At 55.8% G+C, this 21,663-nt stretch overlaps 9 protein-coding genes across 9 annotated transcripts; 6 read left to right on the forward strand and 3 right to left on the reverse strand.

Moving 5' to 3' along the window:
* Window positions 1–851: 851 nt before the first annotated feature.
* On the forward strand, window positions 852–1,859 carry PG998_012126 (Xylosidase/arabinosidase; the record flags this gene model as incomplete). Its single annotated transcript, XM_066878942.1, has 1 exon — window positions 852–1,859. The coding sequence occupies one exon, from the start codon at window positions 852–854 to the stop codon at window positions 1,857–1,859; it is 1,008 nt and encodes a 335-aa protein (XP_066725326.1).
* A 404-nt stretch (window positions 1,860–2,263) lies between these two features.
* Window positions 2,264–5,903, reverse strand: PG998_012127 (uncharacterized protein; the record flags this gene model as incomplete). Its single annotated transcript, XM_066878943.1, has 4 exons — window positions 2,264–2,453; window positions 2,552–2,912; window positions 3,005–5,611; window positions 5,723–5,903. The coding sequence occupies 4 exons, from the start codon at window positions 5,901–5,903 to the stop codon at window positions 2,264–2,266; spliced, it is 3,339 nt and encodes a 1,112-aa protein (XP_066725327.1).
* Window positions 5,904–7,774: 1,871 nt separating this feature from the next.
* Window positions 7,775–8,446, forward strand: PG998_012128 (uncharacterized protein; the record flags this gene model as incomplete). Its single annotated transcript, XM_066878944.1, has 2 exons — window positions 7,775–8,061; window positions 8,200–8,446. The coding sequence occupies 2 exons, from the start codon at window positions 7,775–7,777 to the stop codon at window positions 8,444–8,446; spliced, it is 534 nt and encodes a 177-aa protein (XP_066725328.1).
* A 1,552-nt stretch (window positions 8,447–9,998) lies between these two features.
* On the forward strand, window positions 9,999–10,441 carry PG998_012129 (uncharacterized protein; the record flags this gene model as incomplete). Its single annotated transcript, XM_066878945.1, has 2 exons — window positions 9,999–10,069; window positions 10,306–10,441. 2 exons carry the CDS (start codon window positions 9,999–10,001, stop codon window positions 10,439–10,441), a joined length of 207 nt encoding a protein of 68 aa, XP_066725329.1.
* A 168-nt stretch (window positions 10,442–10,609) lies between these two features.
* PG998_012130 (uncharacterized protein) lies at window positions 10,610–12,144 on the forward strand (the record flags this gene model as incomplete). Its single annotated transcript, XM_066878946.1, has 2 exons — window positions 10,610–11,866; window positions 11,977–12,144. 2 exons carry the CDS (start codon window positions 10,610–10,612, stop codon window positions 12,142–12,144), a joined length of 1,425 nt encoding a protein of 474 aa, XP_066725330.1.
* A 257-nt stretch (window positions 12,145–12,401) lies between these two features.
* Window positions 12,402–13,419, reverse strand: PG998_012131 (uncharacterized protein; the record flags this gene model as incomplete). Its single annotated transcript, XM_066878947.1, has 3 exons — window positions 12,402–12,848; window positions 12,957–13,169; window positions 13,300–13,419. 3 exons carry the CDS (start codon window positions 13,417–13,419, stop codon window positions 12,402–12,404), a joined length of 780 nt encoding a protein of 259 aa, XP_066725331.1.
* Window positions 13,420–14,483: 1,064 nt separating this feature from the next.
* On the forward strand, window positions 14,484–15,825 carry PG998_012132 (uncharacterized protein; the record flags this gene model as incomplete). Its single annotated transcript, XM_066878948.1, has 4 exons — window positions 14,484–14,540; window positions 14,603–14,973; window positions 15,044–15,452; window positions 15,529–15,825. 4 exons carry the CDS (start codon window positions 14,484–14,486, stop codon window positions 15,823–15,825), a joined length of 1,134 nt encoding a protein of 377 aa, XP_066725332.1.
* Window positions 15,826–16,176: 351 nt separating this feature from the next.
* On the forward strand, window positions 16,177–19,804 carry PG998_012133 (uncharacterized protein; the record flags this gene model as incomplete). Its single annotated transcript, XM_066878949.1, has 5 exons — window positions 16,177–16,419; window positions 16,540–17,204; window positions 17,269–18,781; window positions 18,992–19,699; window positions 19,760–19,804. The coding sequence occupies 5 exons, from the start codon at window positions 16,177–16,179 to the stop codon at window positions 19,802–19,804; spliced, it is 3,174 nt and encodes a 1,057-aa protein (XP_066725333.1).
* Window positions 19,805–20,115: 311 nt separating this feature from the next.
* Window positions 20,116–21,313, reverse strand: PG998_012134 (NADP-dependent oxidoreductase domain-containing protein; the record flags this gene model as incomplete). The annotated part of the gene is made up of 3 exons (XM_066878950.1): window positions 20,116–20,324; window positions 20,424–21,116; window positions 21,256–21,313. The coding sequence occupies 3 exons, from the start codon at window positions 21,311–21,313 to the stop codon at window positions 20,116–20,118; spliced, it is 960 nt and encodes a 319-aa protein (XP_066725334.1).
* Window positions 21,314–21,663: the final 350 nt, after the last annotated feature.

Below are 21,663 nucleotides of genomic sequence, written 5' to 3' on the forward strand. Positions count from 1 at the left end.
GGAAGGCTGTATTGAATTGTATTGTTTCGTATCCTCAATGTACATGCTTGACCATGCTTGCCCTGGGGCTATCTTACTTGATTGTTTGCTTGGAAAAGAAAGTCTAGAAGGGAACCAATCTGAAGGTTCACCAGTGCACACGGAAACTGGCCTAGAGATACATGGTGGGAAGCATAGGTGTCGTCAATCGCACGATCATAGAGTAGGTCTCAAACTTGACTAGCATTACTTCGCCGCTTAGCACCAGCTCTTACGTCCCTCCAGCTGTTATCCCACGACGGGTACTCAGAGAGGCGTCACATAAATGTTCTCCTCATGGGCAACTTCTTTATTATGACCATAGATTAGATGGGTGCCAGAATGTGAGTGCCAAGTGAGACATCGAATTGCGGCTCCAAAAATCTTAGTCATTCTCCGTAAGTACCCGGGACAGCGCCGAGCCGTGCGGTTCCACGGGTGCGCCCCATCGGATCGCTGGATAAAGGTCGCGGCTAAATTGGGATAAATTGGGGGCGCCCCCTTGTCCATTCCGCCGGGACGACGAACCCCAACCAACCCCAACTACATCCCACCCTGTCCACTGGGGCTGATTGCGGGATGGGCAGCAGACGGAGAAATTTGGTTCTCATGTATAAATGCATGAAGAAGAAAAAGCCTCAAGAAACACTCACCATCGTATGACTGAAGACTGACATGTTCGTGGCCTGCCCTTGATGAGAGAACCCGTCTCCAAAGTTTGAAGACCATAAGAAGGGCTGTTGTCACATCCTGATTTCTCGACTCATTCTTCTTTCATCCCATACCTTGACAACCCAGCACCCTCAATCCAACCACACCCCCAACCGCCCAAGATGACGCCCCCGCTCATCACCAGCATCTACACGGCGGACCCCAGCGCCCACGTCTTCAACGGCCGCGTGTACATCTACCCGTCGCACGACCGGGAGACGGACATCGCCTTCAACGACAACGGCGACCAGTACGACATGGCCGACTACCACGTCTTCTCGACGTCCTCCCTGGAGCCGCCCTACACCGACGTCGTCGACCACGGCGTCGTCCTGCGCACCGAGGATGTCCCCTGGGTCTCCAAGCAGCTGTGGGCCCCCGACGCCGCCCAGGGCCCCGACGGCAGGTTCTACCTGTACTTCCCCGCCCGCGACCGCGAGGGCGTCTTCCGCATCGGCGTCGCCGTCGGCGACAAGCCCGAGGGCCCCTTCGTCCCCGACCCCGAGCCCATCCCCGGCAGCTTCAGCATCGACCCGGCCTCCTTCGTGGACCCGGACTCGGGCGACGCGTACCTGTACTTCGGCGGGCTGTGGGGCGGGCAGCTGCAGTGCTACCAGTCGGGCACCAACGCCGACCTCAAATTCGACGGCGCCTGGTCGGGCCCCCAGGAGCCCAAGGGCGCCGACGCCAAGGCCCTGTTCCCCAAGGTGGCGAAGCTGGACCGCGGGATGCGCAAGTTCGACGCCGCGGGCGTGCAGGACCTGGTGATCCTGGCGCCCGAGACGGGCGAGCCGGTCGCGGCCGACGACCACGACCGCCGCTTCTTCGAGGCGGCGTGGATGCACAAGCGCGGCGACACGTACTACTTCAGCTACTCGACGGGAGACACGCACTACCTGGTGTACGCGACCAGCAAGTCGCCCACGGGGCCCTTCACGTACGGCGGGCGCATCCTCGAGCCCGTCCTGGGCTGGACCACGCACCACTCCATCGTCGAGTTCCAGGGCCGCTGGTGGCTGTTCCACCACGACTGCGAGCTGAGCAAGGGCGTCAACCACCTGCGCTGCGTCAAGGTCCGCGAGCTCTTCTACGACGACGAGGGCAAGATGTTCACCAAGCCGGACGAGTAAAGCTGGGGGCCACGAGTCAATTCATGTGTTGTGAGCTTGGTAGTCAAAGAGCAAGGAAATCACACTGTGTATATAGAAAATAACAAGATAAATCTAACTCGCTCCCTGCATCGTTCCATTAAGTATCATTGCCAGTCTTGATTGAATTGCTTCGATTGCTGTATGATAGGTAGGCACTGTCTGATTCTCTCCATCTATCCAAGTAATCTCTCCATAAACGTGCACAACACAAAGGAAAAAGGGGGTATGATGTGTAAATTTCAAAAAGGCCTAACTCTTCCAACTTCCCATATCTGTCATCCCAAAAGCGCGGGTCTTTTAATGACTACTCCCGTACGTATCCCAAATACCCAGTATCCAGTGGCCAGTACACCCAAGTGCGGAACGAGCCGAACACCCCCGAATCAAGATTCCACAACCCCCAGCGTAAGCCGCCGCAGCGCATCCTCGTACCTCCCGGGGCTGTGGTCCGTCAACATGCTAGCCCCGAAGCGCACCTCGCCGAAGCGGCTCTCGACGTCGCGGACGTACTTGAGCACGATGCGCGTCGCGGGCCGCCCGATCTGCTCCTCGCCGACCTGGAGGAACGCGTCCCTGCGCAGACAGGGAGTGCTCTCGACGGCGAAGACCTCGCCGGGGGCATGAGCTTGGGGCTCATCATCGAGGCCCGCAGCGTCTTGAGCGCCGCGTACGCCCACTTGTCGTCCTCCTCGTCGCGGTACTTGGGCGGGTTGCTGTACCACCGGTCCGCCACGCCGCTCTGGAAGCCCTCCCAGATGCGCCGCCGCACCTCGGCCTTGGCCTCCGAGTTGTCCGTCTTGAACGCCAGCGCCAGCGCCTGGAAGTCGTGCAGCACCCCGAGCGACAGGTACGGCACCAGGTCGTTGCCGTGCACCACACTCGTGATCAAGCCGCGCGTCGCCTTCTGGAGCGAGGGCGACATCGTCGACGGCGGCCCGTAGGCGTAGACGTGAATGGGCCTTCCAGGGGGAGGCAGATCGCGCCGTTGTCGGCCGACGATCCTTCGCTCTCGGTCAATAGACGCCGGTGTTGCTGAGCAGAAGTCACGAATGCCGTGCCTGTGGTTGCTGGCTCGGCGAGCATGGCTCCAAGAAGTGCTGTGACGGCGCCACCCAGTGAGTGACCACATAGCACAAGACCGTAATCGGGGAACTCCTCGAGGGTCTCCTTGAGCGTAACAAGGACTCTCCCGTCACCTCCGTAGAGGAGACGGCGAGCCGATGCGTGGATTCCCTTGTGGACCTTGTAGTTCTTGCCTCTCCAAAGCAGGTCGTCGTACTCGCACATCATGTCAGCCAAGACGTCTTCGAAGCCCAAAGTACCGCGGCAGGATAGCACAACGGCCTTGGACTGCTCATCCAGGGCAATGGTGTGCACGAGAGGAATACCAGTATCCGTAGAACCCGTTGAGTCGGAACCTCCCTGAGGATCGACGTAGGACGACAAGAGAATACTATCGGGTGGCAACTCCGTATGATGCGCAAACGAGCGTACATCCTGGTGCATATCATCGAGAGCTTTCAGTTGTGGCATCTGCTTAGATATTCCCATGAACTTCAGAAAGTTGGAACCGTACGCGGCAGATGCGTATCGACTGTATCGCGTGATGTTTCTTAGGATGTGGAAGTTGGGAAACATTCCACCAACCATTCCGGTTCGTCGAAGCGTGTCGAGGGCCTCCGAGTCGCTATAGGCACTCTTCTGGTGATATGAGGACAAAACAAGCGACGTCTGCGAGGGGCTCGTCCGAAGTGTGTAGATGCTGGGCGAGTACAAGCCGCCCATCCGCGTTCGGTTCGGATGTTGCTGTGGAGAAGGCGGCACCAGTTCGCCTCCTTCGTTGCCCGATTTCGACTTGGGCACATTGCTGCTTCGGAACTCGGACCGATAATACGTGGGTGACCCAGGCCGGCTCTCATAGGACTGGATGGAGAACGTATCGGTTTGGGAAACCGTCGAGTTCCGCCGACGCTGTTGCACGGCAATGTAGCTCGAACGCGACTGGCTTCTGCTGTGGCCCGGGCCGTCTTCCATGGTCCCGAGGTCTCTCGACGAGAAGTAGTTAGGGTTCCCTCGCTGCGGGGCACGGGGGGCCTCACGGGCAGGAATGAGGTTAGGCGTCCGATTAGGAACGGCAGAACGGGCGGGCGTCATGACAGTTTGGTTGCGCTGGTGCGAGTTTTGCGACGACTTATTGCTTCCCCATGGGGGCCGCATCCCGGTCTTGGCTTTATTCGCAGCCGGGACAGTCTCGGCGGTGGGATCCTTGTTGAGTAAATTGGCGAGACCGGTAACCGAGCTCTTCTTGAAGGCATTCCTCAGCCCCCCACGCTTTTCCCCTGGCTTGGTTACCACGGGATCGTTATCTTTTGGCTTGGCCGCTGGCTTATTGGTTGATTGAGGTGTCACAGGGGTGTCCTCCGGTTTCTTTGGTCCATTGAGGGGTTGCCGTTGCCGTTTCTGGTTCGCAGCGTTCTCGGGCGGTGGCTTAGGCAGCGGAATCTGTGAGTTGCGCTCTTTTGGCGAGGTCGCATGGTTGCTGCCCGTGGATCCGGCCGACGAGGTCGATCTCTGCATCCGCTTCGGACCCTCCGACGTCTTTGCCTGCTGAGGACTCTGCACAGGCATGGTTGAAGACCTTGGTGTTCTCGGCGGTAGTAGTGGTAGAGGCTTATCAAGGACTTTCTCCACCACCTCTTCTTCGTGTTCTTCTTCTTCGGAAGATGAATCGTCTTCCTCATCCAAAGCCTCAACACGCGGCTTGGTATCGTCAGGGTCGTCTTCAACGTCCTGCTCAACGGCAGTGCTTCTGCTTGTGTTGCGACTGATTCGATACACGACACGGTATATCGGAGTTGTGTCTCGAACGCCCGTTGCAAGGGGGTTGACGGGATTCACAATCTCGCTTTCAATCATGTCTGCACCGTCAGGGGTTATGATGGGAACATCGGGTGTCCCCTTGATCTCCACAGTGATGATCTTGGTTGTCGTGGTGGAGGTGGTAATGGAGACGTTAGCATCTCTCGGAAGAGCGCTCATGATTTGTTTCCGGAGATTGATCTCTGGAAGGTCATCTTCATCGTCGTTCTCGTGGTCGCCGTGCTGTTGAAGTGCGCCGATGATGCCATCCCGGCCTCTTGCACTCCGAATACTGCGGACGCTCTGCTGAGCGTAGTTCCCTCTGCTGTGCGTGCCATACAGACTGTCTTCGTGGACATCAAAACGCTCGCCATCGTTTAACACGACGACATCCCAGATGGTCTCTTCTTGGCCGTTGCTTTTGATCTGTTCTTGAATGGTCTTGCGGCACGAATTCTGCAGGTAGGCAAGGCCAGCTAAGGCTAAGACAATGTCGATGACTCCGACCTTTTCCCCTTGCACGCCTGTGGCGGGATTCTGGAACTCGCGACGGATCAGGGTGATGATGCTAGCGATGGCTCTGGAGGAGTCGGTCGAGCCGAAGAATTGGTCGAGAACTGACAGTAGCAGTTGTGACACTTGTGAGGCCGCCGTGACGCTCGTTTCGGTAACCTGGAAGCCAGTGGCAGTCCAGAAGACGGCCTGCAGCAAAGCTTGGTGGATCCCGTCGAGACCCCGTTCTAGCAGCGACTCGGCATTGTGTCTGCCGAGATCGGTCCGGGACCCCGAAATGACATCGCGGCCAGCCCTGCTGAGGACGGTTTCGAAGAAGGCTCTGCTTAGCTCGAGACTCGAAAGAGTGGTGAACTTTGCTGCGGTGAAACCCAGACTGCCGACGAAGGTGGTTGCACGAATAGCAAACGCCGTCGAGCGGGCCGCAAGGCTGACTGCGCCTGCTATCGGGGGCGGTAAGAGGGTCTTACCCGGTGATATCGATGCGAGATGTTGGTGTTCTTGTTGTTGATGTTCAAGTTCCTGTTCGTGGTGGTGCTGCTGCTCCTCCAATTGCTGTTGTGATTGCCCGTGAGATTCATCGCCGGGTAACTCGGTGAGCTCGTCGCTCGATTCGTTCTGAGCGTGATCGTCATGGTGGTGGATCTCCATCGTCACCTCTTTGCGGCAGCCGCCTGCTCCCAGCCCGAGACGTTCAGGAACAGGAGTATCCCGGTCATATACAAGGGCCGGATTCGATTCGATTCAAGAAGAACTACGGAAGGCGGTGGAAAAGAGAAAAGCCAGCGACAAGAGCCCAATGTTTACATGGATTCAAGCAAAGCAGCGCTCGACGTGGTTTGGATGGTATGGATAACTGGTATTGACAAAAACATGCTGTACGCGCCCAGGCGCCTCTCCAACCAGGTTGCGATGGTAATAATGAATGACGACCAGCTGCTTCATTAAACACCGGCCCAGTCGAATTACATTGGTGGCGACAACTAGATCGGACGTTTCTCGTCCAAAGTTCAAGGGTTGGTTGGGATCTTGCGTATGACGGCGACGCATGTGACGGCGCGGGGCAGAGCTTGAAAACGCCGGCCCCAAAGTGTACCTAGGTAAAGCGACGGGAAGACGATCTCTGATTCGCTGCGCAGCATCGAGTAATCAAAGAAGACTGAGAGCAATAAGTGAAAGGTCGTGAAATGGCTTGCAGCTTCGGATAGGCGAATTCCCCGTCGGCAAGTCGATCGACGATCCAATCCAGGACGATACGATACGTATGAGATGCATTAGGGACAAATCGCCCCTGAATAAAATGGACGCGGTCCCCAGTCTTGCAGTCCCCTGGCGGTTGGGACGGATGACGAAATGCAGGTCCCCAGCGATTTCTTGTTGGGCGAAACGTGGCATGCAAAATGGGGCAGCAGAAAAGGCGGCAAAGACAGCAAAACAATGCATGCACTTGCAAGGGTCGGGACGAGAATGGGCTTGTTTTCACGTGAAGACTTGGATACTGTTATTTATTAGAGACCAAGCAAGAAAAGGGTCGTGGGCCGCAATCAATAATGGATTAGAAGACAAATTCAATTGACGAAGCAAAAGTACCTTAATTCCCAAACCGACAGGCAATGGATAGCTTTAACGTGACCAATGTGATGAGTCTGCAAGGTTTTGTCCATCTTTGACGCAGCAAGAGAAGACAATTGTGCTACCGGCGAAAAGTCGAGGAATTGCCGGGTTTCCATTGCGAGGAACTCGATCCGGAATCAGACGGCATTGTTGAAGCTTGGCTGCCTTTAGCCAGAATTCCATCCCATCAAGCATGTTCTGCGCCGCGTGGAATTCGTCTAGAAGCCGACAGTATTGAACTGGGTCTCTTCTCACCATCTGCAATTACGTTACGGATACTAGAACAACAATCTTGTTCCGTGCAAAGAGCTGGATCGGTTCTATCCGAGGGACTATGCTCAAGTGCTGCAATGGTTGCAGCTCGCGAGACGTCCAGCGCTATTATTAGCTACTGGCTGGCTGCTGGGCTTGTGGGTGTTGCACCGAGCCTCCGTGCTTAGGCCCATTTCGTCGCCTTGGTTCCTGGCTCCAGGGCCAGCTACAGGGCCCTGCATCGAGAGAAAGGCTGTGAGGCTGAGCTCCGACAATCAATCGCTCAGGGCTCAGGGGGAGGAGGAACAGACCAACAACGTGAACCTGCTTTGGTGTCCTCTCGTATTCCAGCTGTTTGTTTTTCTTGGTCGATTGCATAGTGTGGTGGACGATACTATATTATACAAAGATACCTCGTCATACCTTTTTTGTCACTTGTTCTTTGACACCCTCTCCATCCCTTCATCAAACTCTGTTCCAGTTCTTGCATTCGCTTCGAAGCGCGACGATCCTTCGCCAGCAGCCGCCATATTTGCTGTTCTGTTATTTGTTGACATTCGGATACCCACCTTGCTTCTGCAACCCCTCGATTCTTTCGATTTTAAGCTTCGTGCGCCAAGTTTTACTTAGTCACCAAATCTACTCTACCCATCGCAATGGCGGAACAAGGCCTCTTCTCGTCCGACCTCATCAACCCCGAGGTGCAAGCCGCCCTCCCCGCCGGCTACACTGCCCGCGCCCTGCGTCCCTCCGACTACGATGCCGGCTTCCTCGACTGCCTGCGCGTCCTGACCACCGTCGGCGAGATCTCCAAAGAGGCCTTCACCGAGCGCTACGACTGGATGGCCAAGAACGACAGCTACTACCTGCTGGTCATTGAGGATTCCAGCAGCGGCAAGCCTGTCATTGTTGGCACTGGCGCCCTGATCGTCGAGCGCAAATTGTAAGAGTGCTCCCATTGAATCCCTGGCCCAGAAGGACAGAGCGCCCCCGGCTGGAGGTAGCGCAATCAAACGCTGCCCCTTCAACTCTACGTCTGTGACTGAGCAAATGCTAACGTCTGGCTTTTCTTGGTAAATAGCATCCACAGCCTCGGTCTCGTCGGTCACATCGAAGACATCGCCGTCGCGAAAGATCAACAGGGCAAGAAGCTGGGTCTGCGCCTGATCCAGGCGCTCGACTTCGTCGCCGAGAAGGTCGGCTGCTACAAGACCATCCTCGACTGCAGCGAAGCCAACGAGGGTTTCTACGTCAAGTGCGGCTTCCGACGCGCCGGCCTTGAAATGGCACACTACTACACGGGGGACAAGAGTAAGCCTGCCCAGTAAAAAGGAGCAGGGGATGCTTCTTGTTTCCACCTCACCACACCTGCCCCACGGAGGGATCACCTCCGTAAGCGATTATATCAGAAAAAAGGCATATAATACCCGGGAGAGACGCCCGAGTACAGGCGTTTGAGATTCAGGGGGGCTGATTTGAGCAAGCCTAGTAGACGCCAAGTTATAGAGTTGTGATTTAGGTTGGATTGGGCATGACGGGACGGAACATATACGACAAGCTGGCCAGCTGGGATTAGAGAGAGTTGGGCCAATGCATGAGAGTGATGATACATGCAGCGGCAGCTATACGTGATAGATGGCAGTGGACTACATACTGACGTGTGCCCCAAAAGAGGGGCTCACACCAAGACACACCGCAAGAATCATGAAGATGTTATGCAATCACTCCAAGCCTGTCCAGGTCCATCAGCCGCCGTTGGCATGTGAAAAGGGAAAAGGGGAGTTCGCTTCCCTACCATGATATACCAAGCAACGAGGCGCATACCGCATGATGTCTCCCAAACGCTACCTATTGAAGTATATCAACACAGTCAGCAATTTAGTGGTCGCAAGACTATAATCTCACAACACCGGAGGCCAGCTCTCTCCACTGAGGAATTTCGCGTATACCGCCAGACTGTGTAGTCGTTATTTTAGGGAGGCAGGGAGGGCGGACATGTCGGACAGCCCGTTATACTAGGCGAGATGGTGTGAAGTCTGAAGCGAAGGAGCAAGTGCGACAACCGCAAGCTATGTATGCGTGCAGCCACAGCAACAGCTCCCGCTCCCCCCTCGCCCTTTCTTTCCCAGCCAGCGTCCCGGAGTCTCCAGAGTCCCCCACACCAATGGCCTCCGTCGGCAGCGCCCGCATTTTAGTTGGGTGTCTGGATCTGGGCCTGCAAGACACGCACAGCTCTCTCTCTGCACTCTCTGGCTCTTCGCTTCCACTTACGTGAGCTCTACACAGTCGCATGCGCCTCTCTGACACATGCACGACGAAAACGCACATGCTAAATCCAAGTCGTCCATTCCCTCCCTACACTGACAACCCGCTAACCCTATTTCGAGTCAGAGCGAGCCAGCGAATGCAGCTTGCGAACCCCCTCTCCCGCCTCTTTGGGCTGGGCCTCCTCCTCATCCGGCCTGGGAGTAGGTAAGATGGACTTCATTGCTGGCCCTACGTTACTTAAAGACCACAATCGCTCGCACCTCTCTCCAACGGGGAATTGAGATAACTTCTTACCTACTTACTTTTATACCTACTCACCTATATGCATACTTGCCATCTCCGTCCATAGTAAGACAGACGCATACCAGACCTGTTGCACTGATTCGTTTCCGGCTTCCGTATTCCTTATCAATCCCCCCACGGATTAATCTACTTTCACTTTGATCTTCACGCTTCGCACCTCGACTCCTCCACACGGACTCCGGATATCCCCAACTCTGACGCTGCGGGGCCTCCTCCCATCGCGCAAAAGCATTCGTATCTGACGCCGTGCTCTGTCTCTTCCCCCGGTCTAAGCCATAGCCAGACTGCCTGGCCTATATCTTCACCATCATGGGCTCAAATTCCGACAAGCAATTTCGCGGCCTGTTGATCCGAACTAACATTGCCCTCCTCCAACGACAGTAAGTTTCCAAGAACACCCCTCACTGAAGCCACCCATTACCACCACTTTGTGTGCCACCTCCAAATCAAATATCTACCATTACACGGAAAAGGGTGCTTAACTTCAACACCACTGCAATACAACATAGTTGGGCCTCGCAGATGCTCTGACTTGTTCTGTTTCCTCGTGCTTATTTTAATATATCTTGCATCAAAGTTACACATAACCGTTACTAACCCAGTGATCCGATAATAGAGTACGTGAGAAGAGCAACTGGTACAAGACCCCAAGAGTAGTCATCCGCAAGCGTTCGGGCAAGGTCATCGTGTCACGACTAGGGACTCCTGCCAGCTACGCCGCCGACGCCGGTTTCGAGATTGTGGAAATATAGCCACAACTTCGAAATTACTGTACCATATTCGCCCGCTGCCGCCGACTCCGCGGTGCCACCATCTTTGCTTGCGTGACCCTCCAGTTCATCCGATCTCGATCTCTGCCTTTACGTCGTCGATTTGCCTTTCCCCCTTTTAAGTGACCGACCCACCTACCACCGCCCAACATGTCTCCGCATAAAATCGAATTACCCACCCATGCTGCGTCCGGGCCCGGTGCCGGCGTCGGCGCCGCCCTCTCTTCGACTACCCCTACCTCCAATGGCAGCAAACCCAAAGGAGCCGCCGCCGCCTCCGGCGCTGCCCCCGACATCTTCAGCGCATCCCAGCCGCGCCGCTGGCTGATGGGTGACGAGGCCTTCGAGCGCGTCATGCCGCACCACAGCGGGATGCGTGCGCTCTGGGAGACCAAGTGGCAGTTCCCGTGCTCCAAGGCGCTATACCCGTTCCACGACGGCGCGTACGAGGACTTCGAGCCCGTCTTCAAGCAGCTGATCGCCGACGACGTCAACGACGGCACTGCGCCCGCCTACACGCGCGCCTTCTTCCCCGCGGCCTCGGCGCTCGAGGAGCGGGCCGACGCCGCCGCCAAGGCCGGCGACAAGAAGGAAGCGTCCGACCTGTACCTGCGCGCCGCCTGCGTCCTGCGCATCGCCCGCTTCCCCTACGTCACGGCCTTCCCCGACGTCAGCTGCCCCGAGAAGTGGCGCGCCTGGGAGTGGCAGAAGCGCGTGTACCTCAAGGCGGGCGGCGCCTGGGACGAGCCCGTCGTCGAGGTCGACATGCCGCACACGCACGCCGCGGGCCGCGACCGCGCCACCGTGCCCGCGTACGTCCGCGTCCCGGACCACTCGCGCACGGTCAACACGCACGACGTCGCGGGCGAGGGCGAGGAGACGGCGCCGCCGCGCTTCCCGGCCGTGCTGCTGCTCACGGGGCTCGACGGCTACCGCCCGGACAACACGGTGCGCTGCGACGAGTTCCTGGCGCGCGGCTGGGCCGCCGTCGTCGTCGAGATCCCGGGCACGGCCGACTGCCCGGCCGACCCGGCCGACCCGGCGTCGCCCGACCGGCTGTGGGACAGCGTGCTGGACTGGATGGCGGCCGACGGGCGCTTCGACATGGGCCGCCTGCTGGTGTGGGGGCTCAGCGCCGGCGGGTACTACGCCGTGCGCGTCGCGCACACGCACCGCGGCCGCATCCGCGGCGCCGTCGCCCAGGGCGCGGGCGTCCACCACTTCTTCGACGCCGGCTGGATGGAGCGCGCCGACGGGCACGAGTACCCCTTCGTGCTGAGCCCGGCGTTCGCGATGAAGCACGGGTTCGAGAGCGTCGAGGCGTACAAGGCGGGCGTGCAGAAGAAGTTCTCGCTGCTGGAGAACGGCATCATCCAGAAGCCGTCTTGTCGGTTGTTGCTGGTCAACGTGAGTTTGTCCCTTTTCTCTCCTCTTCCCCCCTCTTCGTATGCCGTGTTGTTCGAGTGCGGATGGCTGCCGGCGTTGATGCAATACATTACTAACGAGAACTCTGACAGGGCACGCTGGATGGTCTCATGCCGATCGAGGACTCGATGATGCTCTTCGAGCACGGCTCGCCCAAGGAGGCGCGCTTCTTCTCCAACGCCCTGCACATGGGCTACCCCCTGGCTAATTCGTCGGTATACCCCTGGATGGAGGAGGTAATGGGCTACACAAAGGAATAATTTGGCGTTCATGGTAAAGCAAGCTTTGGTTGAAAGCAATTGTAAAATGGGGTTTGGATTATCAGTTTGAGCCTACGGTTATGAGTTTTATGTACACTTAGTTGAAAGTAGTCAATAGTTACGTTGCCTCTCTCGAAACCATATGTCGGACGTTATTGCTTTCGGCAACATCGTACACGTCGCAAGAATACTACCCAATCACATTCCTACAGCAGAACCGATCTTTAATCCCGGCGCATTCAACGTCCTGCTGTCCATTATCGGCCCATCCACCCGCCATCGACGACCAAGGTGTGCCCGCTCACGTACGCCCCCGCCCGGCTCGCGAGGTAGACGACGCTGCCCTTGAAGTCGTCGGGGGTGCCCCAGCGGCCGGCGGGGATGCGCTCGCTGATGGAGGCGAGGCGCTGGGGGTCGGCGAGCAGGGCGGCGTTCATCTCGGTCTCGATGTAGCCGGGCGCGATGCAGTTGACGGTGACGCCGCGCCCGCTCCACCCGTTGGCCATGCTCTTGGTCAGCTGGCCCACGGCGCCCTTGGACGCCGCGTACGCCGGCACGTTCAGCCCGCCCTGGAACGTCAGCAGCGACGCGAAGTTGACGATGCTGCCGCGCCGCCCCGTCGTCGCCGAGGGGGCCAGGCCCAGCATGTGGGCGCCCGCGTCGCGGCAGAGGGTGAAGACGGAGTTGAGGTTGACTTGCATTACCTATCGAGGGGAGTACATTAGAAACGTTAGAGGGATGTGGAGGTAGGCGCGGGTCCATGGGTTCGGGAATGCATGAGGCGCTTGGTAAAGGGGCGCACGGGAACGCACCTGGTTGAAGTCGCTGTCGGGGAACACCTCGACCGGGTGCCGGATTTGGATGCCGGCGCAGTTGATCAGTATTCGGATCGTGTGGCCGTCAGCCAGGATCTGGGGTACGAGCTTTGCGACGTCGTCTGGCGAGGACAGGTCAGCTGTGTATACGGTGGCTTTGCGACCGAGGGCCTCGACAGCTTTCTTGGTCTCATCCGCAGTCGTATTCCTCTATTACAAAACGAAATGTCAGCCATTGAATATTCTTCTCCCTTTATTCTGTTTTCCTTTTGACCCATGCTAATACTTGTTCTAGAATCAAAGTCCTAAAAGAACAAGGCAAGATGAAATAATAACACACCTGGATGAGAATGAGGTCGGCTCCCGCCTCAGCGAGAGCAATGGCACAGGCCTGGCCAATGCCCCGTGTACCACCAGTGACGAGGGCGGTCTCGCCTTCTAAGGAGAAAAGCGAGCTCATATTGGTTTATAGAGGTCTTAAAATCGGATTATGAATGTACAGATATGGTCTACGGAAGTGTTGAATATAGGACGACGATGTTGTTCTCAGTGACACCCATGGAAAGATAAAATGCCCCGCGATTCAAGCTGGCGGGGGGCATGGGGCATTTTGGGGGAGCTTGCGGTCGGGAACTAACGCTTCCCCAAATGTCCATGGCTTGGCCGAACCGGACTGCCAAACCCCTGTCATGGAACAAGCACCACACGGACTTGTTCATTTGCGAATCGAACGGTGTATCGTGACAGCTCCATACTACTCACCCGTTCAACTATGGTTTATGAGGGGAACAATGAGGGGGGTGGAGGAGAAGCCTACGGGTAAATGTCTCCCCCACGTACCAGTAATGGGCCGCTAACTCGACAGTGGCTCCAGTATTCAGGGGCTCAAATCGGCAATACTCGCCGATAGATGCTCCGATGTTAGTTGTCCAAGGCCACTGAGTTGAATCCATACACCAAGTATTGGCCTTGCATGGAAAAGTAAAACCATACAGTCAGAGTCTGTCTGCCTGTCTATATCCGAGTAGGTGACGAATATATCCAGGACATTCTTGGGCCAACTCCATGTCGTTTGGCCAGTACATTGGGGTCGGTTTGGAGTAGTTGGGCTAATTCCACCGACCACCTCGTGCGGGATCAGGGAACCAATTCTTGTAAGCCACTCGAGACCCCACCAACCCCGCGTCGGCAGTGTGCCGCTACGCTACAGGGTGCCCTTCCATGTAATAAATGCAGCTTGTGATCATAGGTAGGCCGGTTTTCTTCTCTCGTGGGGTTGTCTAGCCTTCGGCATCGGAGGACATGGAGGGGTGAGTCTTCTAATGTTTCCCAAAGTTTTCTAGAGCATGCAGCTGGCCAAGCACCGTTTATCGTAATGTAATATTGGTCATCTCTTCCGTGTATCTGTTTCCCTTCTTGAAGTCACAAAGTCCAGCCAGGCAGTTATTTCAACTCCAACATAGTCTCGGGTAGAAGCGGGTTCTGCAACCAACTCTATCGAACACCCAATTCCAGTATCACGCAATGAGTAGCTCAGAAGTCAGGGCGTCGGTCCTCCACGGGGCCAAGGACCTCCGGGTTGTAAGTGTGCCCAACAGACTGCTGAAGCTCAGAGCGCATACTCATCACCAGATCTGATGTAGGAAACCCGAACGCTTCCGGCCCCGTCAGCTACGGAAGTCCAAGTCGCTGTGCAGTCTACAGGTCTATGCGGCTCGGATCTGCACTACTTCTCACACTATCGGAATGGCGACATTATCGTACGTGAGCCCATGACCTTGGGCCATGAGTCCGCCGGCGTGGTGACAAAGGTTGGCTCGGATGTAAAGAGCTTACAGGTCGGGGACCGAGTCGCTCTCGAAGTCGGCCTCCCCTGCGAAGACTGCGCGCTGTGCAAGGAGGGACGATACAACATCTGCAAAGGCATGCGCTTCCGCAGTTCGGCCAAGGCGTTCCCTCATTTCCAGGGGACACTACAAGAAAGAATCAACCACCCAGCGAAGTGGGTGCATAAGTAAGTATATCGCAATTGTGCCTTTCTAGAAAGAGTAAAGGTCTTTGGAACTGACGATGTTGGCCGTCAGGCTACCCGAGAGTGTCACCCTGGAGCAAGGCGCCCTCGTTGAGCCCTTATCCGTAGCCATGCACGCGCGCGACCGAGCTCAGCTGAAGCCCGGATCCACGGTGCTGGTGCTCGGCGCCGGCGCCGTGGGTCTGCTGTGCGCGGCCGCGTGTAAGGCATCTGGAGCCAAGGCCGTCGTCATCGCCGACATTCAGGAGGACCGCGTCAACTTCGCCGTGCAGAACGGCTTCGCCGACGTGGCCATCGTCGTGCCCATGGCGCGGCCGCAGACCATCGAAGACAAGCTCGCCTACGCGAAGGAGCTCGCGGGGCGGGTGGCGTCGTCCAAGGTAGGCGAAGAGGAAGTGGGCGAGGTGGGCGTCACGTTCGAATGCACCGGGGTTGAGTCGTGCATGCAAACCGCCATCTACGTAAGTCACCCATTCCCATCCCAGGCCGCCTGGTCTACGAGACCTCGTCATAGTACTAAACCGGTCCGGTGGACAGGCAACACAAGCAGGCGGGAAAATCATGATCATCGGCATGGGGACACCGATTCAGACGCTGCCCATATCGGCCGCGGCGCTGCGAGAGGTGGACCTCATCGGGGTGTTCCGCTACGCCAACAACTACCCGGAGGTCATCAACATGCTGTCGGCCAAGAATTCGTCGCTTCCAGATGTTGAGAAGCTTGTGACACAGAGGTTCGAGGGCCTGGACAAGATCCCGGAGGCTTTTGAGATGGCGGGCAAAGTGAAAGATGGAAATGGCAACCTGGTGTTGAAAGTTGTTGTCACTATGTAATCGTGCCCAAATATTTCATCTCAATCCACTCAAGCCAAAATCCACCAACGTTTCTACGACTGCTATGATTCCTCATCTGCGCCGCAAGAGCACCTTCATGCACGTTACATCTGACATGAACCCAAGCTGGCTTGTGATTGGGGGCAGCCCAGGGCTGTGTCGTGCGGGGTTGGGCTGCCGCCGAACGATGAAGCAAGGCAGCAGCATGGTGTGCATTGTCTATCTTCCTGCGTTCTCGGGTTGAAATTATTAGAATATTGTTGCTTTGTCTTTGGCTATTGATGCGTACTCTTGTATATTTTCCGGTATGTGTCGTTTTGTCTCTTTTCTTTTTCTTGATTGAGGCCAGTTATGGACCCAGGCACTGCCATCGGCCTCGCGGGGACGGTGTACAAGCTCGTCATCGCAGGGATCGAGTTCGTTGGTGATGCCAAACAAGTATATTCAAAAGGCGGGACAGACGACAACCGAGACCTCGATGCTGTGGCAGAAGACATTCAGAGTGCGTCTGCGAGTCTCGAAGAACAGTTAGATCAGACCAAAACACACGCTGAGGGCTCTGATGGCGGGAGTGAACTCACTGCTGAGGACGAGGTCAGTCGACAATCTCTTTATCTAACAAGCAAATAAATTTCATCGCCTCTCACCTTTAGGCTATACGCGACCGGTTTGGGGAGTCGCCGTCACAAATTCAGCATGGCTAATGCCTTTTAGGAGCTTCGCCAATTGGCTGTACGGGCATCCAGTATTGGAAAAGAGTTGTCCGAAGCCCTCGGGAAAGCCCAGATCAGCGACAAATCCAAGTTCAAAGCATTCAAGGCTGTTATTCGTAAGAATTGGGATGCCGACGACATCAAGAAGATTGAATCCAGGCTGAACGGTGTGCGAAGCGAGTTGCAGCTGCGGGTGCTTGTGAGCATCAGAAGGAACCTGGACCGCCCACAGAATGAGCCCTACAGACCAATGCTCACCACATTGGAGAGTCTTGTCAATCATCAAGCGCAGTCCGTAGATGACAGGAGAAGGATGATGGAAACGCTCTCCCGGACCGAGGAGCTGACCATGTCCATGAAGACCGAGCTTCTCGTGTCAAAGCAGCAAATTCTGGCCGAACTCAGAACCCCCCAACCTCCGCTTATGATCCCATATCTGGCATCGACAGGCGAAGAGGCAGCCATAACGAGAGTAGAAGATGCCATACTGGCATCACTATGGTATTCTGGCAGAGATGACCGCGAGGAAAGCATAAGCGAAGCCCATAAGAAGACGTTTGAGTGGCTATTCCAAAACACTGCCACCTCTAATGACACCTTCGACAGCTTAGTTGAGTTTCTCAAGTCAGACACTAGAAAGGCATATTGGATCACTGGCAAGCCGGGGTCTGGAAAAAGTACTGCCATGAAGTTCCTTCTCGACGACCCCAGAACAGATGAGCTCCTGCAGCATTGGTCTGGTGCAAAGAGAGTCCTCAAAGCTTCTTTTTTACTTTTTCTACAACGGCGGTGATAAGCAAAAGTCCGAGCTTGGGCTGCTGTCGTCGTTACTTTACACGCTGCTTCAACAAGAGAGGAAGCTGATACAAGTTGGTTTCAAGGGCCGCTTTGAGGCTGCTCTTGGTGGCCAATCCACCACCCAAATGCCCTCCATCTTCGAGGCCAGGAGGGCTTTGAGAGAGATTGCCCGGTGCAACCCCGATATCTTCTTTTTCCTGGCTGTTGATGGCTTGGACGAGTTCGACCCAGAAGTATCAACAACCGATGTTTCCAGCCTATTAGATCTCACGCGAATCTTGAGCGGTTTCAGAAATGCGAAGATGATCCTGTCTAGCCGGCCATTATCTGCTTTTGAACGAGGCTTTGCGGATTGCCCTTCTTTGGCAATTCACACACTCACACGACTTGATATCCAGTCGTACGTGTTTGACAAACTGCAATCGCATCCTAGAATGAAGATGTTGATGTCTCGAGACGAGGGTAAAGCCACAGCCTTGATTCAGTCTGTCAACGATAATTCTTCTGGGGTCTTCTTGTGGGTTCGGCTTGTGGTTCAATCACTGCTTGAAGGCCTGGAGAGCTCGGATGGACTCGAAGAGCTTCAGGTTCGACTTGAAGAACTTCCTCGCGACCTCCATGCACTGTACTCAGTGATGCTGTCACGAATTCCATCCAACTATCTACCTCAAACAGCAAAGCTGATTCGGATAGTGGAAACGGCCACAAAGGAAGGATATCATTTCAGCCTATTGGGTCTCTGGTACGCAGATCAATGGACAGATCAAGATCTCTTTGACGGGCCAGTGAATCCAATTAGCCAAGATCAAATCGTTGCTCGCACTGAAGATATGAGGGGACGGCTCAGGAGCAGGTGTCTCGGTTTGGTAGAAATACAACAAAGCTCTGTCACAGAGTCTACGATCTGCGACCCCGATAGGCCCCCCAATGGCGATATTCATGATCCATCCAATGCCCACCTGATACTGCGTGTCAAATTCATCCACCGCACAGTCTCCGAGTTCATTGCCAAGCAAGACATACGAAATCGGTTCGTCGATCTTCCCAGTCTTTCGACTTTCAATCCGAACTGGGCGTTGTCACGCGCCGCCATCGCAACCGTTAAGGAATTCATCCCAGGGAAACCAACTGATCGGATCGTGTTGATGAAGCTGATCTGGTATGTTCAGTGGCGCCTAAGGAGGAACCCTGACAATCCCAGTTACCAGCTCAAGCTACTAAACGAGCTCGACACTGTTATGTCAAAGCACCTAGCCAACCAATTACTCGAAGAAGGGGACTCGATGGGATCAAAATATGGGTTTACTGAATCGCGTGACGCACATTGGTCCTCTTGGTTTGACATAGCCGTGCCGAAGAAGTCATCCGACAACACGGGAGAAGAGGAAAAAAGAGGCGGGGAACAAGGAAAAAAAGAAGTTAAAAAAGGCATCGATTTCTCCGAGGTTAGAAGGACTCCACGGCAGGGTCGTCAAGCCTCTTTTCTTTCCTTCCTGGTGATGACCAATCAAATAGGGGTACTTCAAGAACTGATCAACACACATAGCTCATCAATATTGCATAAAGATGGTCTCTCGCTGTTGGGCTACGCGCTTTGTGCCACGTGGCCGTGGTTCCTATAGCCATACGATGGCGATAAACTATATGTAGTGCAGCTTTTGGTCGCCAATGGAAGTAGCCCCCTCGAAGAATTTTGCGGTAAAACAGTTTGGTACTGGTACCTACGAGCACACCAAAGTGGTTGCGTTCACTGGCCAGAATACGGATTCTTTATTCCATTCTGGGCCAACTGGCCGCATAGTCTGGGCATCAAACTGACATTACTTGGTCTTGGTGCTGACGTCAATGGCCGAATCCCACGAAGCTCACCATCGCGAGTCCAACCCGGTATAGATATGAGAGGAAGAAGCTGTACCTTGCTGTTGGCAGCCCGCAGTGCCCACGAGCTCATTACCGAGTTCATTGCTAGGCCTGGCATCGACACAGCTAAGGTAAAGGAGTTGAAGGAGACATTGATACACAATAAGGGACTGATCGAACGTATGATCGAGTTCTTGGAAGGCAGAGATGCGGATGAGCAAGAGTGGGACGCGGAAGGCAATCTCGTCTTACCTCCACCCGCCGCCCACGACCCTGAAGAGAACACAACGGATTCGCAACAGGCAGTCCCAGTCTCGGTGCCGAAGCCCGACCATGGAGATACTCAGATTAAGGAAGAGAATGACGGTCCCATGAAGGAAGTGAAGCCCGGAATTATCGAATCGGCTTCCCATAGGTCTGAAGCTGATCCCAGCGACGAAATGACTACTGCGCACATGGCGCGGAGCAGAGGGTCGAGGATGCGCGGCAAGATCAGCAACTGGGTAAAGTTGTTTTCGGGAAAACCCAAGACGAGCAATTGAGCAGAATCTACATGAATTCAGGGGGTCTGGATGGATGTCAGCAGTCGCGATCTGGGATGGACTTGATTTTCATTGATCCAAGAAACGCCACGGCCGTGACCTCGGCCTGGCGCTTCTACAGTACATCTCCATAAACACAACTCTCCCATAATGAATCATTCCATTAAAAGACCTCTATGGAAATGGCTGTGACACGGTGCATCGGCAACACTAGCGAAAATCGTGGTATCTGGGGTACATGCGATTGGCCCTCACGTTGAGGTCCAGTCGCACGGTACACAGCTAAACACCGTGGGATCACTGGCGAGAGGCCGTATCTGCGACATCTTCACTTGTTTCAATTCAAATCGTATAATCGACTCTAGGGGACCGACGGACTACTCAGGCACTCCGTTCTTCATCTTCCTACCCTCTAGCTTATCGGGGAAGCCAAAGTTGATGCCGAAGGGAGGGTACACGTATCTCTTCTTAGCGGTGCCTTCCGTCAAGTGTTTCACCTCCTGCTCGTCCAGATCGACAATCTTGAGGTTTTCCTTGATGCGCGACTCGGTGACCGACTTGGCGAGCACGGTGCTGCCCCTCGCCACTACAGAGAATCATCGCGTTAGCTTGGACCTCACCCCCGCCACGATGTCTATCCCCCGCGTGGGCAAGTACCTTGAAGGCAGAGGGGGAGAAAACTTACCATGGTAGCTCAACAGGATCGTGCCCGGGCTCACGCCCTTCTTCTCCGCCAGCTTGACGACGGGCTCGCTCTGCAGCAGCGGCCCGCCCGTGCTACCGAGCGGCGAGTACGCCATGACGTGCACGCCCTTGGCGCGGCACAGGTCGACGACCTCCTGCTGCGGGCACTCGGGGTGGTTCTCGATCTGGTTGACGGCGGGGGCGACGGATGCGTGTTTCAGCAGGTTCTCGAGGTAGACGGCGCTATAATTACAAACGCCGACGGCCCGCGCCTTGCCCGTCGCCGGCAGCGCCTCCATGCGCCGCCACGTGTCGACGTGGTCGTGGTCCCAGGTGATGTCGCGCTCGCCGCTGGGCAGGAGCGGGAACCGGTCGGCGTCGCCGCCGTCGGGCCGCGTGCCCGCCGGGTTCATCCCCACCGCCCAGTGCACCAGGAACAGGTCCACGTAGTCCAGGCCCAGCGCCGCGAGCGACTTGTCCAGGCCCTGCTCCACGCGCGTGCTGTACGTCGTCCACAGCTTCGTCACGACGAAGACGTCCTCGCGCTTGATGCCCGACGCGAACGCGGCGCGCAGGCCCGCGCCGACTTCCGCTTCGTTGCCGTAGCAGTACGCCGCGTCGATCAGCTTGTAGCCCGACTTCAGGGCGGTCTCGACGGCTTGGGCGACTTGGCCCGGGGGTGCTTGCCAGGTTCCTGTAGAAAGGCAAGGGGATGAGGATTAGCTTTTTGATATGTCACTCAGAGTTCCAATCTTCCTTGGCTTTCAATTTCATTCCATTCCGTTTCCCTTATTTTGCTCGTTGTAGAGAAAACGGACGCGGGGCAGACTCACCAAAGCCCACGGCTGGCATCTCCTGACCCGTATTGAGTTTGAAAGTAGCCGGCGCCATCGTGTACGTGTGCTTGCTAATATCTGGTCGGATTTCGAATAGCCAATTGCTATAGCTGGTTGGGACAGGTTATTGCCAAATTCAAAGGGGTTTCTTAAACTGAAGACAGCAATATAGCAATCGCTAAGGGTAGCCTGTGGCCCATTGGAAGACACATCGGGGAGCTATTTATGCAAGTATATCAGGCAGAATGAAAGAGGCGGATACCCGCTCGTCCCCAGGACGTCACATCACCAATACCCCGCGGAATGCATGGGCAACGTCGGATCTCACTCTGCAGTGCGTGGAGTATTCACCTGCTAGTCGGCCACTTTTCAACGGGATTTCCCAGCGTTGACACATAATCTAGG

Source organism: Apiospora kogelbergensis (genome assembly GCF_038363985.1).
Source record: "Apiospora kogelbergensis strain CBS 113332 chromosome Unknown utg000008l_segment0_segment0, whole genome shotgun sequence".
Taxonomy (NCBI): Eukaryota; Fungi; Ascomycota; class Sordariomycetes; order Amphisphaeriales; family Apiosporaceae; genus Apiospora; species Apiospora kogelbergensis.